This window comes from Meriones unguiculatus, chromosome 11, assembly GCF_030254825.1.
Source record: "Meriones unguiculatus strain TT.TT164.6M chromosome 11, Bangor_MerUng_6.1, whole genome shotgun sequence".
NCBI lineage: Eukaryota > Metazoa > Chordata > Mammalia > Rodentia > Muridae > Meriones > Meriones unguiculatus.
This window is the reverse complement of record NC_083359.1, coordinates 110,756,263-110,774,796: the sequence shown is the minus strand read 5'-3', so window position 1 is coordinate 110,774,796 and position 18,534 is coordinate 110,756,263. Positions and strand designations below refer to the sequence as shown.

The following is an 18,534-nucleotide window of genomic DNA, read 5'->3' as shown; positions in this document are numbered from 1 at the left end:
GCCTCCTCCTCCCTGTCCCTCCCCCGCCTCCCTCCCCCTGCCTTCCTCCCCCTGCCTCCTCCTCCCTGTCCCCCCCCCCGCCTTCCTCCCCCTGCCTCCCTCCCCCTGCCTCCTCCCCCTGCCTCCCTCCCCCTGCCTCCTCCTCCCTGTCTCCCCCCCCTTGCTCCCCCTGCCTTCCCCTCCCTGCCTCCCTCCCCCTGACTACTCCTACCTGTCCTTCCCCCCTGTCTTCACCCCCCACCACCTCCCTCTGAGCAGAGCTGGACTGCCTGGGTCAGGCCCCAGATGCTTCTTCCTCTGCAGCCATCAGTTCTAGGGAGATTTTCAAGCCTTGGGAGCACAGGCAGGACACAGAAGGGAAGCCATGGTGGCCATGCCACCAGAAGTGTGCTTCTGGGAAGGAATCCAACACTGGTGGAGTGGGTGGCAAGTGAACCGGGGCAGGGGGGCATCTAATCAGTGCCACTGCTGATGGACACAGTGAAGGGGCCCAGTCTTTGGGGCTTTGTTGGTGCCAGACTCCAGCGACCTCCTCCGTGCCTCCTCGCTCCATTCAAACTGCACCTGTTAGGGTGTGCAGAGGGCCTTGCCCCTCACTAAGGCAGAGTTTAACAGTACAGTGTGACAGTGTCCTTACCCAGCCCTCCTGACGACGCTAACACTGAGGAGGGGACGAGGACACGCAAGCTCTGGAGGGTGCTCGGCTCAGGGTCACACAATGGCAGAGCCACCCTCCGCAACATGTACCTTCAAGCAAAGGCCTCCTCTGAGCCACCTGTGAGCCTCAAAGGCCACTCCTCCCACCGTCGTGTGGGCACGGGGAGAGCTGCAGCTGCAGCTGCTGCCCCGCACTGCACACTGGGCCCCGGGCAGAGGGCCCACCAGGGTTTCCTGAAGAAGGGTACACAGAAAGGGCATGTGCGGACTCTGCATGCTTTGCGGCCTCCTGGGTGAGCAGCAGATGGACCGCAGAGATAGGAGGTGTGATAGGATTCCCTGAGGACCAAAGAGGGCACTGGAGAAGCAGGGGAGAGGGCAAGGGCTGAGTTGTCTTTACTGGGCTGAAGGTACCTGCCAACCTGACTTTATGGAAATGGGGCCAGGCTGCGGGTTCTATTCTCCTCCTCCCCTGATGTTACTGGTCACTGTCTGGAGAGCCAGACAGCAATGAGACCACAGTGCCAGGCTGTGTATGTTCTGCCTGCTCTATAGAAGAGCTGGATCAGGACTCCAGGTCTCAGGAAGTGGGGGCTCAGCAAGGGGCATGTGTTCTAGACCCCAGTGCTTTTCCTTCATGCTAGTTTCTGAGTGCGCGATCAAGAAGAGCAAGAAAAAGGGAAGTTGAGTTCGATTTAAGTGTCTTAAATCCTTGTACCATGGGTCAGTGCTTAGGTGGCAAAGGACAGGGCTGGCATGTGCCACTGTGTCTCCTGGGGATCTAGTGCGCAGCTTCATAAACTTGGAGAGTCAAAGAAGTCATGGCAGACACACAGCCTACCCGTCTTCACATGGAAATAAGCTCCCTACCCTTTGACAGTGGCCTTCTACTATCCTTAGTCCATTAATGATACACATCAACCCGACAGCGTATGACATTATGCAAAAACAAACAAAACAGCTATACAGTCTGGGATTTTCCCGGTTCCAATTGTGCCATTCCACCCTTCGGGTTACATTTGTGGAATGAGATGTGTCCATCTTGGTAAGGAGCCGCACACTGCCCCCAGGAGCTGCATGTAAGGACAGCACATGAAAGCCACTGGCTGATGGGCTGTCCTACCCTGGGATCCCTGGAACAGGGACCGGGAGCAGCCAGCTTCGCACTGAGCATGTGCCCTCGGCGGGAAGACCATGTCAGGCCCTGCAGCCTTGTGCTTGACCTCAGGTGCCTTCTGTGGCTCCATTCGTACTCTTCAGAGCACAGCTTTGGGCACGTGAGGCTGGGTCTTGGGGTCAGCATCATGGGGGAGGCAGAGGAAGCCAACAGAACCTGCTCTGTCATGTCCCCATGTCCCGAAGGTCTGCAGGCTCTCCTGCTGGGGTGGCTGGCGGCGGAAGGTTCGTCTCTGAGCTCTCTTAGCCATGGGTGCGTCCTCATGCCCAGCGTCAGCCATCAGAAACAGCTGTACACCTCACAGCCAATCGGCTGCAGAGACAGAAGGTAGCCCCTGCTCCATGGAGCAGCTACAGTTCCACACCCAACACAAGGCTTCACATTGGAGAGAGACTTGTTACTTGGGGACAGTATTGAAAGAAACAACTGAGAGACTGTTGTGGAAGAGTGTGAGTTACACAATCCTAATGAGAACCTTGGCCAAGCACGTGGCTCCATGGAGGTGGTGCTCAAGGCCAACCTGCCCCCCTCCCCAGAGAGCCCACCCCTCATCACATGGGTTTGCTGAGAGAGGACTAAGCTTTTTACCAGCTGCCCACCCTCTGGATGGGCTGTCTTACCCTGGGATCCCCCAGAACTTCCTGATTAGCTCACCTGAGCTACTTCCAGCTTTATTCTGAGCCTCGGGCAGGGTTGCTTGGCTGGAAAGCCTTTTCCCAGCCTGCCACTGAGATCCTGGGTAGAGCATGGGGCTGTTTCTCACAGGGAGCTCTCTGGGTATCGTCTGCTCTAAGATGGGAAAGCAAGGTCATACCTGAGACTCAGTGACATTTCAAACCCAGCAATGCAAGCGCTGGCAAGCCTGTTTGGGGTATAGCGGGTAAAACTAGACACAGTTTGGGTTCTCATGGAAACAGAGCCCATTCGAGGCTTAGGAATTTAACCTTTCTCCCAAATCGTTAATTCTGTAAGCCAAGTCACAGGGAAGGAATCATGGTCTTCCAACTGAATTTTAAAGTCTGTTGATCTGTAGGTGGAATCTTATTTTGGCTGGGCTGGGCTGGGATTACAGGGGAATCAGAGGCTAAAGAAAGGAATTGCAAGTCAAGCAGGGACAAGTGTGGAGCAGGTGCCAACTCACTACGGGGCTTAGATTTCTGCTCTTGGAGCAGACGGCATGGGAACATAGGAGGAGGATTAGTGTGCAAAACTCTTTTAAGGTTCCCGGTGTGTATTGACAAGGGTCACCTCAGAACTTGCTCTGGGGGCAAACGTGGTAGACCCTAAGTCCACCCCATGACCCAGAGCAACGCGTGCCCAGTGCAGGTGGTCCTGCTTATCTCCACAGTGGGAACTCCCTTCTCCCCAGAAGGCGAGGGAGCTAACCCCAGGCAGAGCCTTCGGAAGAGACGCCTCAGGAAGGGCGTGAGCAGAGAAGAGAATCAGAGCTGTCCTGAAAGCTGGACTGGGCAGTGACAGGAGGGGCAAGGCCGAGATCCCCCATGCAGAAATAAGCTCCCAGTGGGCTCTACGGCCGTTACTGCTCAGTGGGGCTGGGCATGGAACCACTTTTAACTGCTACTGGAAACAGACGTTTGCATGAGATCTCCGGGTCTGGATCTTATTTAGAAGCTGACAAAACTCCACAAGAAGACCTCAGATCAACCAGGGCCAGAGGACAATGCCTGGTCTGGCCCTAGGTCCTCTGTTTATAAGCAGCTGATGGGCATCTTAGGCTTCATGTGGGCCCAATCGTCAGGGGAGTAGGGCATATCTCTGACATGGACTATGTTGCCTGTTTTTTGATCATTTCCCCCCTGATGGGATTGCCCAAGAACTCTGTCCTCATGTGAATGGGTGAGCTGCAGCGTCTGGGTAGGGGCTCCCCTATTCTTAGGAATAGGAGAGAAGGGATATGGGAGGGTGGGGTTGCAAGGAGAGGAAGGAGGGGCCTATGACTGAGATGAAAATTGAATTAATAAAAAAATGAAAAAAGAAGATTTAGAACAAGAACATTACTCAGCTAGAAAGTCACCACAGATCGCTCTTAGCCATCTAGATGAAGCCAAGTTCATGACCTCCGGTGTCTTACCACGCTGGCACCACCCCTGCTGGTAGGAAGCTGTGGCTGATGCCCTCGCTCAGGCCAACACTGAGACGCCCAGTCCTTACTGCTCCGTGAACCCCTCTCTCAAGCAGATGGTTCCTCAGGTAGCCACTGCTCACGAGAAGCCTGAGGAAAATGCTATTTTACTCTGAGGGTTAAAGAAACTAGTCATTAATCCAATGCTTGGACTCCTTTCCAAAACCACTAAGGCAAAGAAATGTGGCTTACACAAGAACATGGTTTGCAAGAAGAGGCATTGTCTGTGCTGGGCTTAAGGCCTTTAGAGAGGGCTGGGAGGGAGAGAGGAAAAAGGGCGAAGGGGGAAAGAGAAAGGAGAGGAATAGAAAGAGGGGTGCAGAGGCAAGTGGGGAGCAGCGGATTACAGTGTGTGCTTCTAAATGGATTTCCAAGTCCTAAGTCTTGTTCAGGCTTGTGACCTTAAGCAGAAAAGTAGTCCTTGAGAATGCAGTCACTGCAAGGACCTCAAGATGGACCCCCCTGAGTTGGCTGGCTTCCAAACACAGACGCTCTGTCAGAAAAAGGAGAGAGAGGTTTTCCACACAGACAAGGGGCTGAGGAGCACCTGAATACTGACAGAGAATAAAGCCAAGCTGCCACCAGCTGACAATAGCCAGAAGCCACCAGAGGCCGATAGGGTCCTCCCCTACAGGCCAAGAAGAAGTGTGGCCTTACAGATAAGTACTGTGATTCCCAATTTCTGGACTTCAGAGCTGTGAGAAAACCCTGCTGTTTAAAGCCACCAACCTTGCGGCAATTAGTGGCACCACAAGGCACTAATGTAGTAGGAGGTCCCAGCGTGACTGTGTTGAGGTCGTGGTGTCACGGCAGCGCCTCCTGGATATTCCCTAGGCAATTCCCGTGAGAAGCTGGAGAAGCCTAGGGAGAACAGGGTACACACACATACTAGCAGAACTGTGCGAGGCGGCGGGAAGCTAAGACAGAAACTGGGCACTCACAGTTCGGGTGGTGCTGACAGCCAGAGCCAGCGTGCCACACAGGCCGCCCTTGGCCATCGCAAGGGAAGCAGGGTCTGCCATGCTCGGGCTCAGACACACGGCTTCCCAACCTATCGGCAGCAAGGCATCTACTGCTGCCTCAGACAAAGCCTCAGGAGTGGAAGTGCCCTATGGTCAGCTCCGGGAGGCTGGAGCCATGGTTTATTTTTAAACTCCTTGAAAGGTCCCTGTTTAAGAGGCCCTGGCCCTCAAGTGCCCCATATACACATTTTCTATTCACTCAACAGCCCCTTCTGCTTGGTCCATTTTAACTATTAAAGATTTTTCACAAAGCCGGTGTCTCGGATGGGAACATTCCGTCTCCGTGAAGGGCATGGCCGCAGACTGCTAACCGCTGCACGGCGCTTCGCCAACACCTCCATCTCCCCAAATAAGAAACAAAGCTTTCCTGGTCAGGCCGAGCCGATTTCACGCGAATGACTGGCAGGGGCAGGGGCCACTCAGGGGAACTGGCAGCCAGGAAGAGCTAGATGCACTCTTCTCCACCCTCCTCCCCTGGTGTAGCTTCTGGGAGCACTCACTTACAGGGACACAACACATACACACACACACACACACACACACACACACACACACACGGAGGTCAGGGAACCTAGATAGCAGTCAACCTTCAGACTGTGGCTATGAGGGGTGTGCCACAGGTTCAGACAGGGCCTGGCTCTGCGGAGAGGGGCAGCAATGACCAGAGCCCATGCTGTGATAGCAGGACGTCAGGACGTCGCTCAGGCCACAACATACTGGGACCCTATGCACCGAGAGCAGCCATCTGCAGGGGTGGGAAGGGCAGGCAGGAGCCCGGAGTGCGTGGGTGGGGGCCGTGCTGCCCCTGGGCACAGCTCTGCTGACAGGTTCACGGGGGGTGGTGTGAATGACTGCCTCTAGCCGAGCCCTGCTGTTGGTGACCACAGCTAACGGGCCCTGCCTCCGCTCCCGTCAACAGGCTTAGCGCTGAACACATTCCTGCTCAGGCTCCGGCCTGAGAGAAATGTCAGGGAGGAATTAGGAAGTGCTTAACACAAAGCCGGGGATGAAGATGCTGGCAGCTCTCCAGCACCCTCAGCTTGCGGTTCAACAGCCAACCAAGCTGCTTTGCTGCTGTGCTCCTCGGGCCAGAGAGGGAGGGCTGGGAAAACCTGGATCTGGCAGCAAGCCCTTCTTCTAGCCCGGCTCACAGTCTGGGGTTTGCAAAGGCGTCTGCCCCCCCCCCCTGGGGGCCAGGAGTTAGGCTGCACCAAATGGGCACAGCTTCCCCTCCTCCGAAAACAATCCGTGCAGAACCCACTCACACTCCCCAAACCCTCCAGGCTTGGGCAACTTCCCCGTTATTTCTCAGGCTCCCTGCTTCTCCCTGCCCATCTCCTCAGGTCCTCCACTTCTGAGGAAAATGCTCTGTGTCCTCCTACTGCTAACCGAATCAAGCAGCACCGGCCCACTGCATGCGCTGTGTGCAACTGGGGCTTTCCCCAACTCAAGTTCAGGTAGGGCCAGGATAGGGCCTCAGGGGAGGACACGCGGCCAGTCACAGCACGGCCCTGCTGGCTGTGGGCTAGAGCCTCTCTCTGTCCAGAGTCCTGACATCCTGTGCCCTGTGTTCTCTCCTGACACACTCTTCTCCCACCTCCACCATCTGCCGTGAGGTTTATCTCAAGCCTGCAGAACCCCTCTTCAGCCATGAGGTCCCGGAGGGCCCTTAGAGTTAGAGTGCAATAGCACACACCACCAACAGGAGGCGTCAGGCGTGGCCTGCAGCTTGCAGGATTTTAGAAGCCACAGAACATGCACAGGTGACCTCCTTTAAAACGCTATACTGCACGAACCAGAACTTATGTCCCTGTGTGGCTTTCGGACTTGCAAGGAAGTGTGCTGGGAAATGCACCAGTGCAAAATAAGCTGTCTGCAAGCAGATCTCGAAGGAGGAAGGCCCAATCCTCAGCCTGCAGCCTGGAGCAAAGGGGCTCTTTAAAAATTAAGCCTGTCGTGGAAATATGCCAGCTCTCATTACCATGCACAGGACAGTCACGTGGATGCAGACGCCGGGGAAGCCAACGGTTTGGGAGCTGCTGTGAGTGGTGGGACTGCAGAGGACTCGGCCCCCTGGGAATATCATTCCTCCATCCTGCTGGCCTGCTCACCCGCCTGCTCTACAGGGAAGAAATCCAGCCCTGCACGATGCCCTGCCCTGAAAACCTGAGAAGTTCCCACAGAATCTTCAGGCAACTTCTCCTCAGGCAAAAGCAGATAGGGAAAGATATAGGGGTGCATTTGGGATTTGGAGGAGATGTGGAGCTGGCCGGGGTTTTCCCTCTGCACACTTTCTTGAGTTCTTGTTGCTTAGCAAATCGATTTTATTGTTCTCAGCCCAGCAATCCAGACAAATAAACATTAAATCATTAAACACAGCCACTCAAAACAGCCACCAACAATGAGGCACTTTCACAGGGCTCAGGGGTACCCAGAAGGGCCCAGCTTTCTCTCCAGGTGGGTAAAGTGACGTCTCTCCTCAATACCTGCCTAAAGCTCTTCCCCGCTTCTCCAGTTCGTGGTTGGCAAAGCCTCCTGCCTTACAGGCTTGTTCCCAGTCCTGGCCAGGCTCTGGGCCTCTGCTTGGGTCCTGACGAGCAGTGAATCTCTACTTTAGCTGGCATCTAGATGTAAGTTCTCAGTCCTCTGGCCTCTCATGACAGCCAGAAGCAAACTGTATCCCCGAGCATTCCTGCAATAGAGGTTTCTGTCACCTCCTCAGAGATGAGCCACAGAAAGGAACTGGTCAGGACCCCCCAGCCTCAGGATGCTCCACAGCTCAGTGACGGGAACTCAGGGCCCCATCCCTGGAGCCCAGCTGAACACACACCAGCACCAACAACCACCAGGCAAGCTCCAGCTGTCTGCCCGATGCCCAGATGCACTTAGGCACCCTCCAGGGACCTGCTGCATGCACCGAGCCTCTCAGGAGGCAGCTGTCATGGATGCCACAGCCTCCTCACAGAGCGGAAGACCTCTAGGCCAGAGCTGCTGTCCTGCCCTCAGAGGCTGTGTCACCACCTGCAAGAGGACAACCACAAATGCACAGGCCTGATCTCGGCCATTGCCAGATCAGTTCCGATTAGATGCCAGTCAGCTCCTGAGCTCAGGCGTGCATTATTTACCTTGCGGCGCCCCAGTATCCTCAGCACCTTAGAGAGCACACTTGCAGGGGAGACAATAAAGAAAGGTGAGTACTTTATTGCTGGCTGAGGCCCTCCACACCTAAGGCCTCTGGGACAGTGACGAGTCAGGGATAGTCCGAAGAGGAGGAAGAAGGAGGGTCCCTCTAAACATGTCATCTTGCAGGCTCTAAAAACTAGCGCCAGGAGGGAGGCAGGGCACCGGTCAGGGAAGTCTGTTTGCTTATTGGTGGTCCGACTGTTTGCTCATTCGGTTCTTAATGTTCTAAGTCAACTGGGCAGGACGGAAAAGTGGGTCAATTAGATGTGGCCTGGCCCCCGTGAGACTTCCAGATGGCAAGGGAGCTGCTTGGTAAGTAGTTAATTAGAAGCATAATGATAGCTACGGAGAGGTGAGCGGAGCTCGCTGGATTAAAACACAGACGCTGGCCCTAGACTGAGATTAAAGAGGCACAACGCGGAGCGAGGCAGCCCCGGAGGACCCGAGGTCTTGCTCGAGGACTCTGAGCAAAGAACAGAGCTGCCATGTCACACCAGTAGAGAGAAACCGAGGCCAACAAGGTTTCCAGTGGGAGAAGAGGCAGAGTGACCGAGATCCGGAGCATGCAGGCACCGAGACTGTGCACATGATGCCTCACACAGGGCTCTCGGGCCCCCTGAGGGGAGTTGCTGGCACCACCGTTCACCTGCCCTCTGCGAAGGCAGACGTTGTCACCGGAATCACGGGCTGCCTGGGCACACAGCCCAACTCTCCACTTCCTAGGAGGTGCTAGAAAAAAAACCGTCTAAGACTGGTTGGGAAACGTAGAGGTTCAGCTCAAGCCAGAGAGAAAAGCGTAAGAGCAGAAAGAGCACTTACACAGAAACAGGTAGCACACGCACACAGGAGACGTGTCAGAAACGCAGAATGCGCCTGGCTAACAAAGAAAGGACCTCACTACAAAGCTCTGAGACCGGTTAGAGCACTATCAGCCTCCTGAAGTTGATGCCGGTGTGTGTGTGCGTGCGTGCATGCATGCGTGCGTGTGCATGTGTGCGTGTGTGTGTGTGTTTCCGGTCTGGAACGTCTTTCTGCTTCTTGATGCTTCATGGACAAGACTCAGCTCTGAGGCTCAGCCACCATCCATTCTGTATAGAGCTCCTGTGTCAGTGAATGAATGACTCACTCGGTTATTAAGGTCTCCTCCCGGGCCTCAGTAGCACACCTGAGGAAACATGACTAAGACGTGCTGCTCCCCACAGAGGGCAGCAGCCCTGGGCTCCTCCGGACTAGGTGAGGTCTCCCCGGTCTGGGGCAAACACAGAATGCTGAGTAAACCTACTGGAGTTAAGATCGGTGGCCACACCCCTTGGTGCCCTCCCCCATACAGTCAAGGTTGGGATGCAGTTGGCCAAACTGTCCTTCCAGGAACCTCCTGATGACAGCTGTTTCTAAGGTGCTAACAGATGCTCCCAAGATGCAGTTCTGGAATGATCCAACCAGGAGATTCCTGAATATTAGAATTCATTTCCCCTGTCCTCTATTCCTTTTGCACTTTAGCAACTGATAGGATGCTTAAGCTCCTCGTCACCCCACCCCGTGCACACGTGAGGGAAGTGTGAAGCCACAGACTAACACAGCCGTGTCTGCTGACCGTGCACCAGTCCCCGCCTGCAGCCAGCACGTGGCAGAGCTTAGCCACGGGGTGACATTTCCCAAATTCACGTCCGGCCCAGAACTTCATCGTGTTCTCAGAAGCAGAAGAGCAGCCTGACTACTGCTCTGTGAGCTGACATTGGCATAGTGAAGATTGGCCCTCAGCCTTCCCCAGGACCATGGAGGACTCTCTTTATGTTTGCTGGCGTCCTGGCAAGAGCAAGACCCCGCAAAGAGTGCACAGGTGCCCAGCAGCACCGCCTGGTCCTGCTGAGGAGAGAGGAGGCTGATTTTGATTTATATCTTGTTGTTTCACGAAGATTACAGCTGTGTCACTCCCATCATCAGTCCCCTTTCACCACCTCTAATCTCAGCACCATGATTTTATTATCCCTCTGGCTTGACAGTCTAATAGATGATTTTAATTTCGCAGAAGCCTTCACTACGGTGGGATGACAAGGAAAGTACTGGCTCTGCAGAGATCATTTAAAAACTCAGGCTCTGACACCAGCAGTCAACAGGAAAATGTTGTATTCCTAAGCACCTGGCTTTATCCTCTTTCTTCTTAGCTTACCCCCTTCCACAAGAACAAAGTACAGAGAGACTTCCCAAACACCTACGAGCAGAGCTCTCTACAGACCGCCGAGCTTCTGAGCCCTCCTTCTGCAAAGCACAATGTCTTCTGGTTAAAATGGGCTAGAAGTGTACACATGGCATTCGAGACCGTTCACCATGGCAACCTTTGCTTTAGAAAGCCCGTTTAGAAAGCACTGGTGACTGGTCTCAGCTCCCTCCCAAACACACCAGGTTGAGCCTTAACTATAATTTAAAAAAAAAAAATCCCTCCTGGAATAAATTATCATAAACAAACACTGCAAAAAATACTTGCATACACAATAATATTGGCTTTGAAAAGAAAGCCGTACCCGCAGAGGATGAGAAGCACATCCAATTACCTGCATGCCAATTATCCCTGGCACTGGCTGCTGGTAATGACCTAATTGCTTGTATGCTGGTGTCCTGGAGTGGTGGTACATTTGACCATCTGTCCTAAAGATCGATCCCTGAGCACCAAGGGCTAACACCTCTTCTGCATTCACAGCGATGTGGAGCCCACACAGATCATTAGCCAAAGAGACGGATCTGCTCCTAACGTAGGCCTGAAGCAGCGCTGGGGGTGGGCAGTGGGCAGTGGGCAGATACAGGGCCAATGCGGACAGGGACAGGTTGCGTTGATTGTGTTGGGTTTTGAGACGTGGTTTCACTAAATTGCCCAGGCTGGCTTCAGACTCAGTTTATAGCCCAGTTTGTCCTTGAGTTTGCAATCCTCCTGCATCTACCCTCCAGGGGCTGGAATGCTGGCACGGGCACCACACCCAGCTTTGCTATGCCATGTTAAACTTTGTTTCAGGAGGCACAAAACTGTCAGTAACACCCAGCATGGAACCCTTGTGTTACCTCCTTTTTGTTTGCTTAAGACAAAGCCTCCCACTGTAGCCTAGGCTAGTCCGGAACTTGCCATGCACCCCAAACTGGACTTGAACTAGTGGCAATCCTCCTGCCTCCTCCTCCTTTTCAAGTGCTAGAATTACAGATGTTAGTCACTATGCCATCAATATTAGCTCCTTTTTACAAATGAAGAAGCAGAGGTTTAGGTGCCCAAGAGTACCCTGCCTGTCAGCAGCAACTCTGAATCCAAATGGGACCCTAGCCCAAAGTAGTGGTTTCCAGGTAATGTGCTCAGGTCAGCCTGCCCCCAGCACACCAGCTAGACAGTACATCTCCGTGTGCACTTCTTGTGCCACACCCCTGGTCTGGGGTCTGAGTTCACTGGTGGGAGCAAAGGACACTGGAGATGCTTAGGACACACCCAGGCTATCCCCCAGGTCAACAGACCCAAAGAAGCCAAAGATGCCACAGTGTGAAAGGCTGAACCAGTACCAGTAGGCAGCCACGGGGCCCTACGCCTTTAGCCACAGGTGCACAGCCGGGCTCAGGGTCCACCAGTCAGTACCGGGGGGCCTGGAAAGGGGATTCTTCTCTGCGCAGCCTCTTGGTTTACGCCCTTGAGAAAACACAGTGATCTGCTAACACCATGGCAGCTCAACACCCGGGCGGCGCTGTTGCTCACGGTCCTGGCGTTGGTGATACCTTACTCTCTGCAGCATGAGAACTGCCTGCAGAAGAGCCCGGGCCTGCAGGGCCTCAGGGCCAGCTGCCTGCAGAGCCAGCACCCCACCAGGCTCTGGATGATGGTCCCACTCTCTTCCCCTCATGACTCTCACAGGCTGCTCCACTCAGAAGAAACAAGGACACTGGATCCCCTCACTCCCTGGTGATGGGTCTATAGCTCTGCGGCTATCTTGACAACTGCAGAGCGAAGGGCGTTAGCGGAGGCAGAAGGCCCCTCTGTGAAAAGGCACAGGATGATAATGGGCGCAGTATACTGAAGAGGAAACAGTAAAAATCAACTTGACCCAGCACCCTGTGGCTTAGGGCTGTGTCTGTAAGCACCCAGAAAGCTCTATCACTTAATCTTCTCCATCTTCAAGATGAGCAGGCTTCTTGCTTGTCCAGAATTAAAGAAAGAATTAAGCATCAGAGGCAGGATCCAAATCAGTCTCATCTGTCTCAAAACTCACAGGCAAGAAAAACTGAAGGTCAGGGCTCACTGCCACCACGTCTGGTACCTCACTGACCTTACACGACTGGAGGACAGAATGCCCTGACAAGACCTTTCTTTAGCTGCAGACCTACTCTAAAGTAGGTCTGAGGGCTGCAGAATGCTTGTCCGCCTGTGTTCAGAGGCACAGAGATAAGGCTTGAGGTATGGAGGTTGAGGGATGCCAGGAGGCTCTAAGAAGTTTCTGGTCTGGAAATAATTTGGGTTCGAATTCTTTCATTCCCAGCCACCTCCGTGGCACTTCCGTAGAACATCCTTTCTGTAGCATGGGGATGGTGAGGACAAGGGAGAGAGGTGGCTGGCCACCGAAGATTCTGGCTCAAAGTTTCTGCTGTGCTGGAGGCGGGGTATGAGATGAGACAACTCCCCCCAGATGGATGCTGCTGGTGTCCTCAGAACTCTGCAAATAATTCACTTGATTTTTGCCAAACTGGAAACAGCCAGAAAAATAACTTCACTTTGTCAGAAAAATGTAGCTAGAGAATAATTCAGGCATGTGCTGTTCTCATCGCCCGTGCCCTCTGCAACCATGAATTAATTCACAGAAGGACACAATGGGAGATGACAATGGCTGCAGCAAAATGACAGGTCTCTTTTTCCATGAAAAGACTAGCTCTTTGCACAAAGTCTGTCACTAAAATTGCTTTGGCTTTATGCCACACTTGGAGGCACTTGGGATAGGAGGGAAGTTCAGAGGTCAAGTAGCTTGACTCTTTATCAGACGCCTGAGTTCCTCCCATGATGTTCCTAAGTGGGTGAGTAAGGGACTCTAACCACTCTCAGGCCCACACACACACCACCTTCTCTTCTCTGGGCATCCAGCACTTGAGAGGACATTTCTAGACTGCCCACAGCTTTGCTTCTTCCTCGGCGCCAGAGCTGCCAATCACTCTGCATGCATAAAACCAGTCTGACCAGTGAGACATCATTGCTTTTTGTTGTTAAAGTTTTTTTTTAGACAGATTTACTTGATCCACAATTATTCCAAAATGATTACTCCTCCAAATAACTCAAACTGTGTATTTTTCAACCCATTATCACCAGCAATGCTGAAAGCTGATTATAATCAACTGGCTTTCACAGAAAGAAGAAATAAAGCAAAAAATAGATTTCAGGAGAATCCACTTGGCTAAAAGTATCTCCATCAAGCATCCCATGTTCCCAGCCAGCCAACAAGTGACGGACACTTCTCCAGTGCTGCCCAGCCCACCCTGGAAGTCATGTGGGCAGGCTTCAAATCCAGGAGCTGTAGAACTCTATCACCGTGACTGCATGATGGGAAACAGAGGCCTGCCTCTTTCCCCTGTCGCCGAATGCTGCATGAGTTCCTGGCTGTGCCCTGAGCACATGGGATGCTCTGGTGCTCCCAGGTCTCTGAGCAGGATGATCAAGGCAATGCCACCTGAGGGACTGGAGCAGGAAGAGACTACTGTGCAGAGCCAAAGGCTGCTCTTAACAGAGCTTGCACAGGACTCAGGGCCAGGCCCAGGTGTCTTCCTCTGGACTCTGTCAAATGCTCTCCTAGTGGACTACCTGGCCCTTCACTTATGCCTGCATTTTACTCATTCCCTGGGCATGCTTCCCGGACCCCCCTTAGCCGTCCCCTCCCTCTTACACACTTTGGGGACTCGTGATCACTGTGCTAGCTTCACGAGCTTCTTTAGCCTGTACATAAAGCAGTTCTGTTTAGGTTTGGGGCCCTGAAGGGAGGGAGTCTTCCAGTTCATCTGGCACCAGCAGAGTCCTAATGAGGCAATGAATCTTTCAGCGGCTGGATGGCAGGAGTGTGTCAACCCGTGACACAGCCGTGCTTGAAGGAGCACTTGACCTTCTCAGGGCAGCAGCTCACGGCACAGTTCAGGTCACAGGGTTGGCGGCGTGTAGGTAGGGTTCGGGGATTAAGTTTCTGTCCCATGTGCACAGGCAGGTGAGCTGTGCTGAAACACGCAAGCATGAAGGAAGTTGTATGTGGTAGGGGCAGACATAGGCAGGAAGGCTACTTCTGCCTCTGGGTTGTCTGGCCCACGGAGCAGCCAGAGTGAGCGGCTTTGTGCCCTGAATACTCTGAGAGAAAACCCAAGAATTCCACAAGGCCCTGAGGATTCTGTGGGCACCCGAGGACTCCCCACCCTTCGCCACTGCTGTAGCCTGAGAACTCCAGGTTGGCTTTGAGGATTCGGCCAGGATCACAAGGAAGAAAATAAAACATGAATTCATACCAGAAAAGCGAAGCCGAAAGCCACAGAGCCCAATGACCAAGCTGAGGGTGCTGGCCATTAGAAACGCCAGCACAAACCAGACATGCAGCAAAAGCCGAGGACCAGGACTGTGAGAGGCGTGTTGTGGATGCATATGAGGTCACTACAGGAAACGCTTAAGAAAAGCTTTCTGAGAGGTCCCTCTTGATCTGGAGTGACCATGCTAGTGTTTAACCAAAGGTTACGGATGATGTACAAGAAAGTCAGTCTGAAGGCAGGTGTGGCTCTTGGGAGGCTGAGGCAGGAGTAGTGAAAGTTTGAGGGCTGCATGGTGAGAGCTTTCTTAAAATGGAATGAAAGAAACAAAGAAAAGCCAAACATGAGACACTAAAGAATGAAAAGAAAATACAAAGAGGGATGGAAAAACTCACATGACCTGGTTGAAAAAACAAAACAAAAAACAAACAAACAAAAGAACCCAAACAGCTTCTGGACTTTGGGAAGACATTTTCTTTTCTTAAAACTCCTTATTTCTCAAGAACCTGTATACAAAACATCCTCCAGACAACAAATTCCATGGCTTCTTTGCTGAACTCAGGTAACATCTTTTTCATAAAGTGTCACTACCAGCCACGAGCTGGCGGCTTTACCCCCACTCCACAGGCCCCAGTCACCTGGGGATGCAGGGGACATTACTGTGGTGGCTCTGTTGCCTTTCTATGGGCAAGAAGGCACAGTTTACCCACCTTTTCACAGTACTGGAAGGTCCACGTGGTACCAGGAACCACAGCCCATACAATGACACAGCAAAACCCCTCTACACCAAGGCTGGGCCATCTCCCAGTCCAACTCACTTGCTCTCCTCTCCACTGTACAACCAAAGCTCCCCAGAGCAAGCAACAGGCAGGGCTGGCCCAGAATGCTCTTCTCCACTGAAACACACAGCTAAAGGACTGCCCCAGCCCCGGCAGTTACCCAGCGCGTACGGGAAAAAGCAAGAATCAGAGCCACGGCTCACCCTCTTCCTCAGGTTGTAGGTGAGAATCAGGTTCCGGGAGAAGGAGTGCGAGAAGGCTGTGTAGAACTCCAGCACTTTCTGCAGGGCGTCCCTCTTGATCACGTGGAGGTCGCAGTAGGTCAGGGCCCTAACATTGGCACAGGACTGTGCCAGCGTTGCTTCCTTCCAGAAAACATCTCCAAACACGTCTCCTTTCCCTGAGGAGAGACAGTTGTCATGAGCGCAGTGTCAGCCAGGAGGGATCTGCAGCCTGCAACTTGGGCTCAGAAAAAAACAAACAAAAAAGAGTCATAACTTGAACCCTAACAGCATGCAATTTAAGAACCTTTAAGACAGCACACAATACATGCCGATGTCACCCTCTTTCAAGGGTGATGCTGATCAGCTGAGAAGGCCATCACCTGTCCTCATTATTCTTCACCGTACCTCCATTTTCTCACAGCACCACTCATCACCTGCAGTTACCTTGTGGCTTCCTTTCCGTCCTTGCACACAAGAGCTGTGTGCCTTATTCACCTCAGAGCACAACGCTTTATCTATTGTACAGCAATTTCTACACAACAATGTGAAACATCGCGTTCTGGGAGGGAAGCCCCTTAACCCTTGGGAAGTCTTAAAATGACTGGCAAGTCTCAGGGAGTCCCTGAAACTTAACAGATCCACAAGGCTCCTCCCTTCTCCGGTCTTATAAGCAGTAAGGACTGCCCAGAGGAGGAGATCTCCAGCCTGCAAGCTGCCTGAAGTCCAGCGGAAAGTCTCCCGGTCGCCACCTTCACAAGCTGGCACCCTGCACAGAGGTAGCCTGTGGTGTTCGGGGTGTTTGGGTAGCACATCTGCCTCTGAGATTTAAGTTCTTACAAGAACTCTTCACTCACACTCTTGTGACACCTGCACCAAATTCATTTACCAAGCTGGACTTTGGAGGCATCATTACTTTGGTGTGCCTTCAGTTCCTTCCCTGAGGTAAGTAGATATTTATTCACATCTCCCCAAAAACCGTCACCCAAGAGGACTACACAGTAGAAGCTTGGTTGACAATGAAGGCAAAAAAGGTAAATAGCATTCTTCACAGTTGGGGGGGGCGCTTCTGTGTAGACTTCTCAGAGGGATGGGGACACTGAATCCAGCTGGGCCTATCTGCCTAGAAGCTGGCAAGGAGGGGGTTCAGCCCCTCCCATACCTGTCAAACTTCCCTGCCCGAAGGCTTATTTTGTATCCTGTGTCCTTTCTCTCCGCCACGCCTCCTGAAAAATGTTCTTTAACTTGCTAAATGCTCTCCTGGTGGAGTACAATACAGTCCCTACAAGCACAGTCGGAGAATTAACACAGTATGTGAAAGAAGACACAGTGTAGGAGCATCAAGAGGGAGCCGTCGGCAGAGGACTGACAAACACGAGGTTTCTGAGGTTTCTGACAGAGTCTCGTGTCTGACCCCACAGCACCCTCATAAGGCCCCAGAGAGTGCCCTTAGGCTGTTCCTTCTGTTTGTAGATGCAGCAAGAGCCTCATCCTCACCCAACCATGCTGCACTTGTACCCTTCCAGAAGGCAGGAAAACTCGCTGCTTACGGCAGCCCTGCCAGTTTGCCACAGCACCATGCCTGCCCAGACCCTCTAACGCAGAGGCACTCTCTCCACCTTTCCTAACTCGGAATGTCCCAGCCCAGTCTATCCCTGGCAGAGGCTCTGCTACGTGGCTTGACTGTTTACCTTGCTTTTACACGTTCTGGGCAGATAAGCACAATTATGGGCTCGTGGGGAGGCGGAGAGAAACACACAGGAGGGAAGAAAAGCAAGAAGCCGCTGAGCAGACTCCCCACATCCAGCACTCCTGGAGCTCAACTGGCAGCTCTTTTCCCGCCAGTGGCCAAGAAAGTGGTTATAACCTGAGGCACGGGGCTCAGTGGCTTCTCCAGCACCCCTGTCTGCTTCAGGTATACAAAACACTCCACGGTCTTCCCTAAGCATCCTCAAAACGAGGCACTACCTCTGCTTCCTCAGCCAGGCAAACACGCACAGCTTAGGAAAGCTGCTTCATGTTCTTGGTACCTGTTGCTCCCGCACGACAGCAGTTTTAAAGACTTGGTGTTTGTAAAGGTAAATAAGACATCACGGTGTAACTGCCAGGTAAATGTGTGTGCTGTTTAGACCCCCTTGCCAAGTTCTAAAGTTACCTGGCTGTGATCTGTGCGGCTAAGGCAGGGGTGGGGCCCACGGGTAGAAGCTTTTCTATGGGATGCTACCTGGTTGCCCTGGAAACAACTCTCTCCATGGTCTCTACAGCACTGAATGCTAGGAGCTCACTTATGGATCCTGAGCATGCCATAGCCTGCCCACGGTCACCTCCAGATCCTCAGCATGCTATATCCTCCTCACTGTCACCTCCAGATCCTCAGCATGTCATAGCTTGCCCACTGTCACCTGCAGATCCTGAGAATCCTATAGCCTGCCCACTGTCACCTGCAGATCCTGAGCATGCTATAGCACTCCTATGCTGTCTGCATGACTCCTGTGCCCTTCTTGTGTGTGTAATCTTGCTCTTGTAGAGAATGTGCTTCTTCTGAAGAAACATGGCACAGTGGATAAACAGGTGGTGCCCGTGCCCTCTGGTGCTTTGTTCCATGCGACTCACCTGAGGAGGTGAATAAAGATTGGACGTAGTCATTTAATCTGGTGGAAATGACATTTGGGGATTTTAAGACAAGGTCATAGGGAGCTGATGGCCTGGGTCTTTTGGAATACTCATTCCAGGAAGTCTCTGCCTTGAAATCTGATCAACACGGGGAAGAACCAGCTATACAGGAGGTCTTATGAGCGCTCTGATCCCCAGTCCAGCTCTCATCTGACAGGCAGCCACA

At 52.9% G+C, this 18,534-nt stretch overlaps 1 protein-coding gene across 2 annotated transcripts in view; it reads right to left on the bottom strand.

Moving 5' to 3' along the window:
• The window catches only part of Kcnh1 (potassium voltage-gated channel subfamily H member 1), a 261,141-nt gene that overhangs the window by 41,934 nt on the left and 200,673 nt on the right, over positions 1–18,534 (bottom strand). For both annotated transcript variants that reach the window (XM_060364945.1, XM_060364946.1), the window contains exon 10: positions 15,678–15,874. In XM_060364945.1, the coding sequence (XP_060220928.1) occupies positions 15,678–15,874 (197 nt within the window). The remainder of the gene's footprint in view (positions 1–15,677; positions 15,875–18,534) is intronic.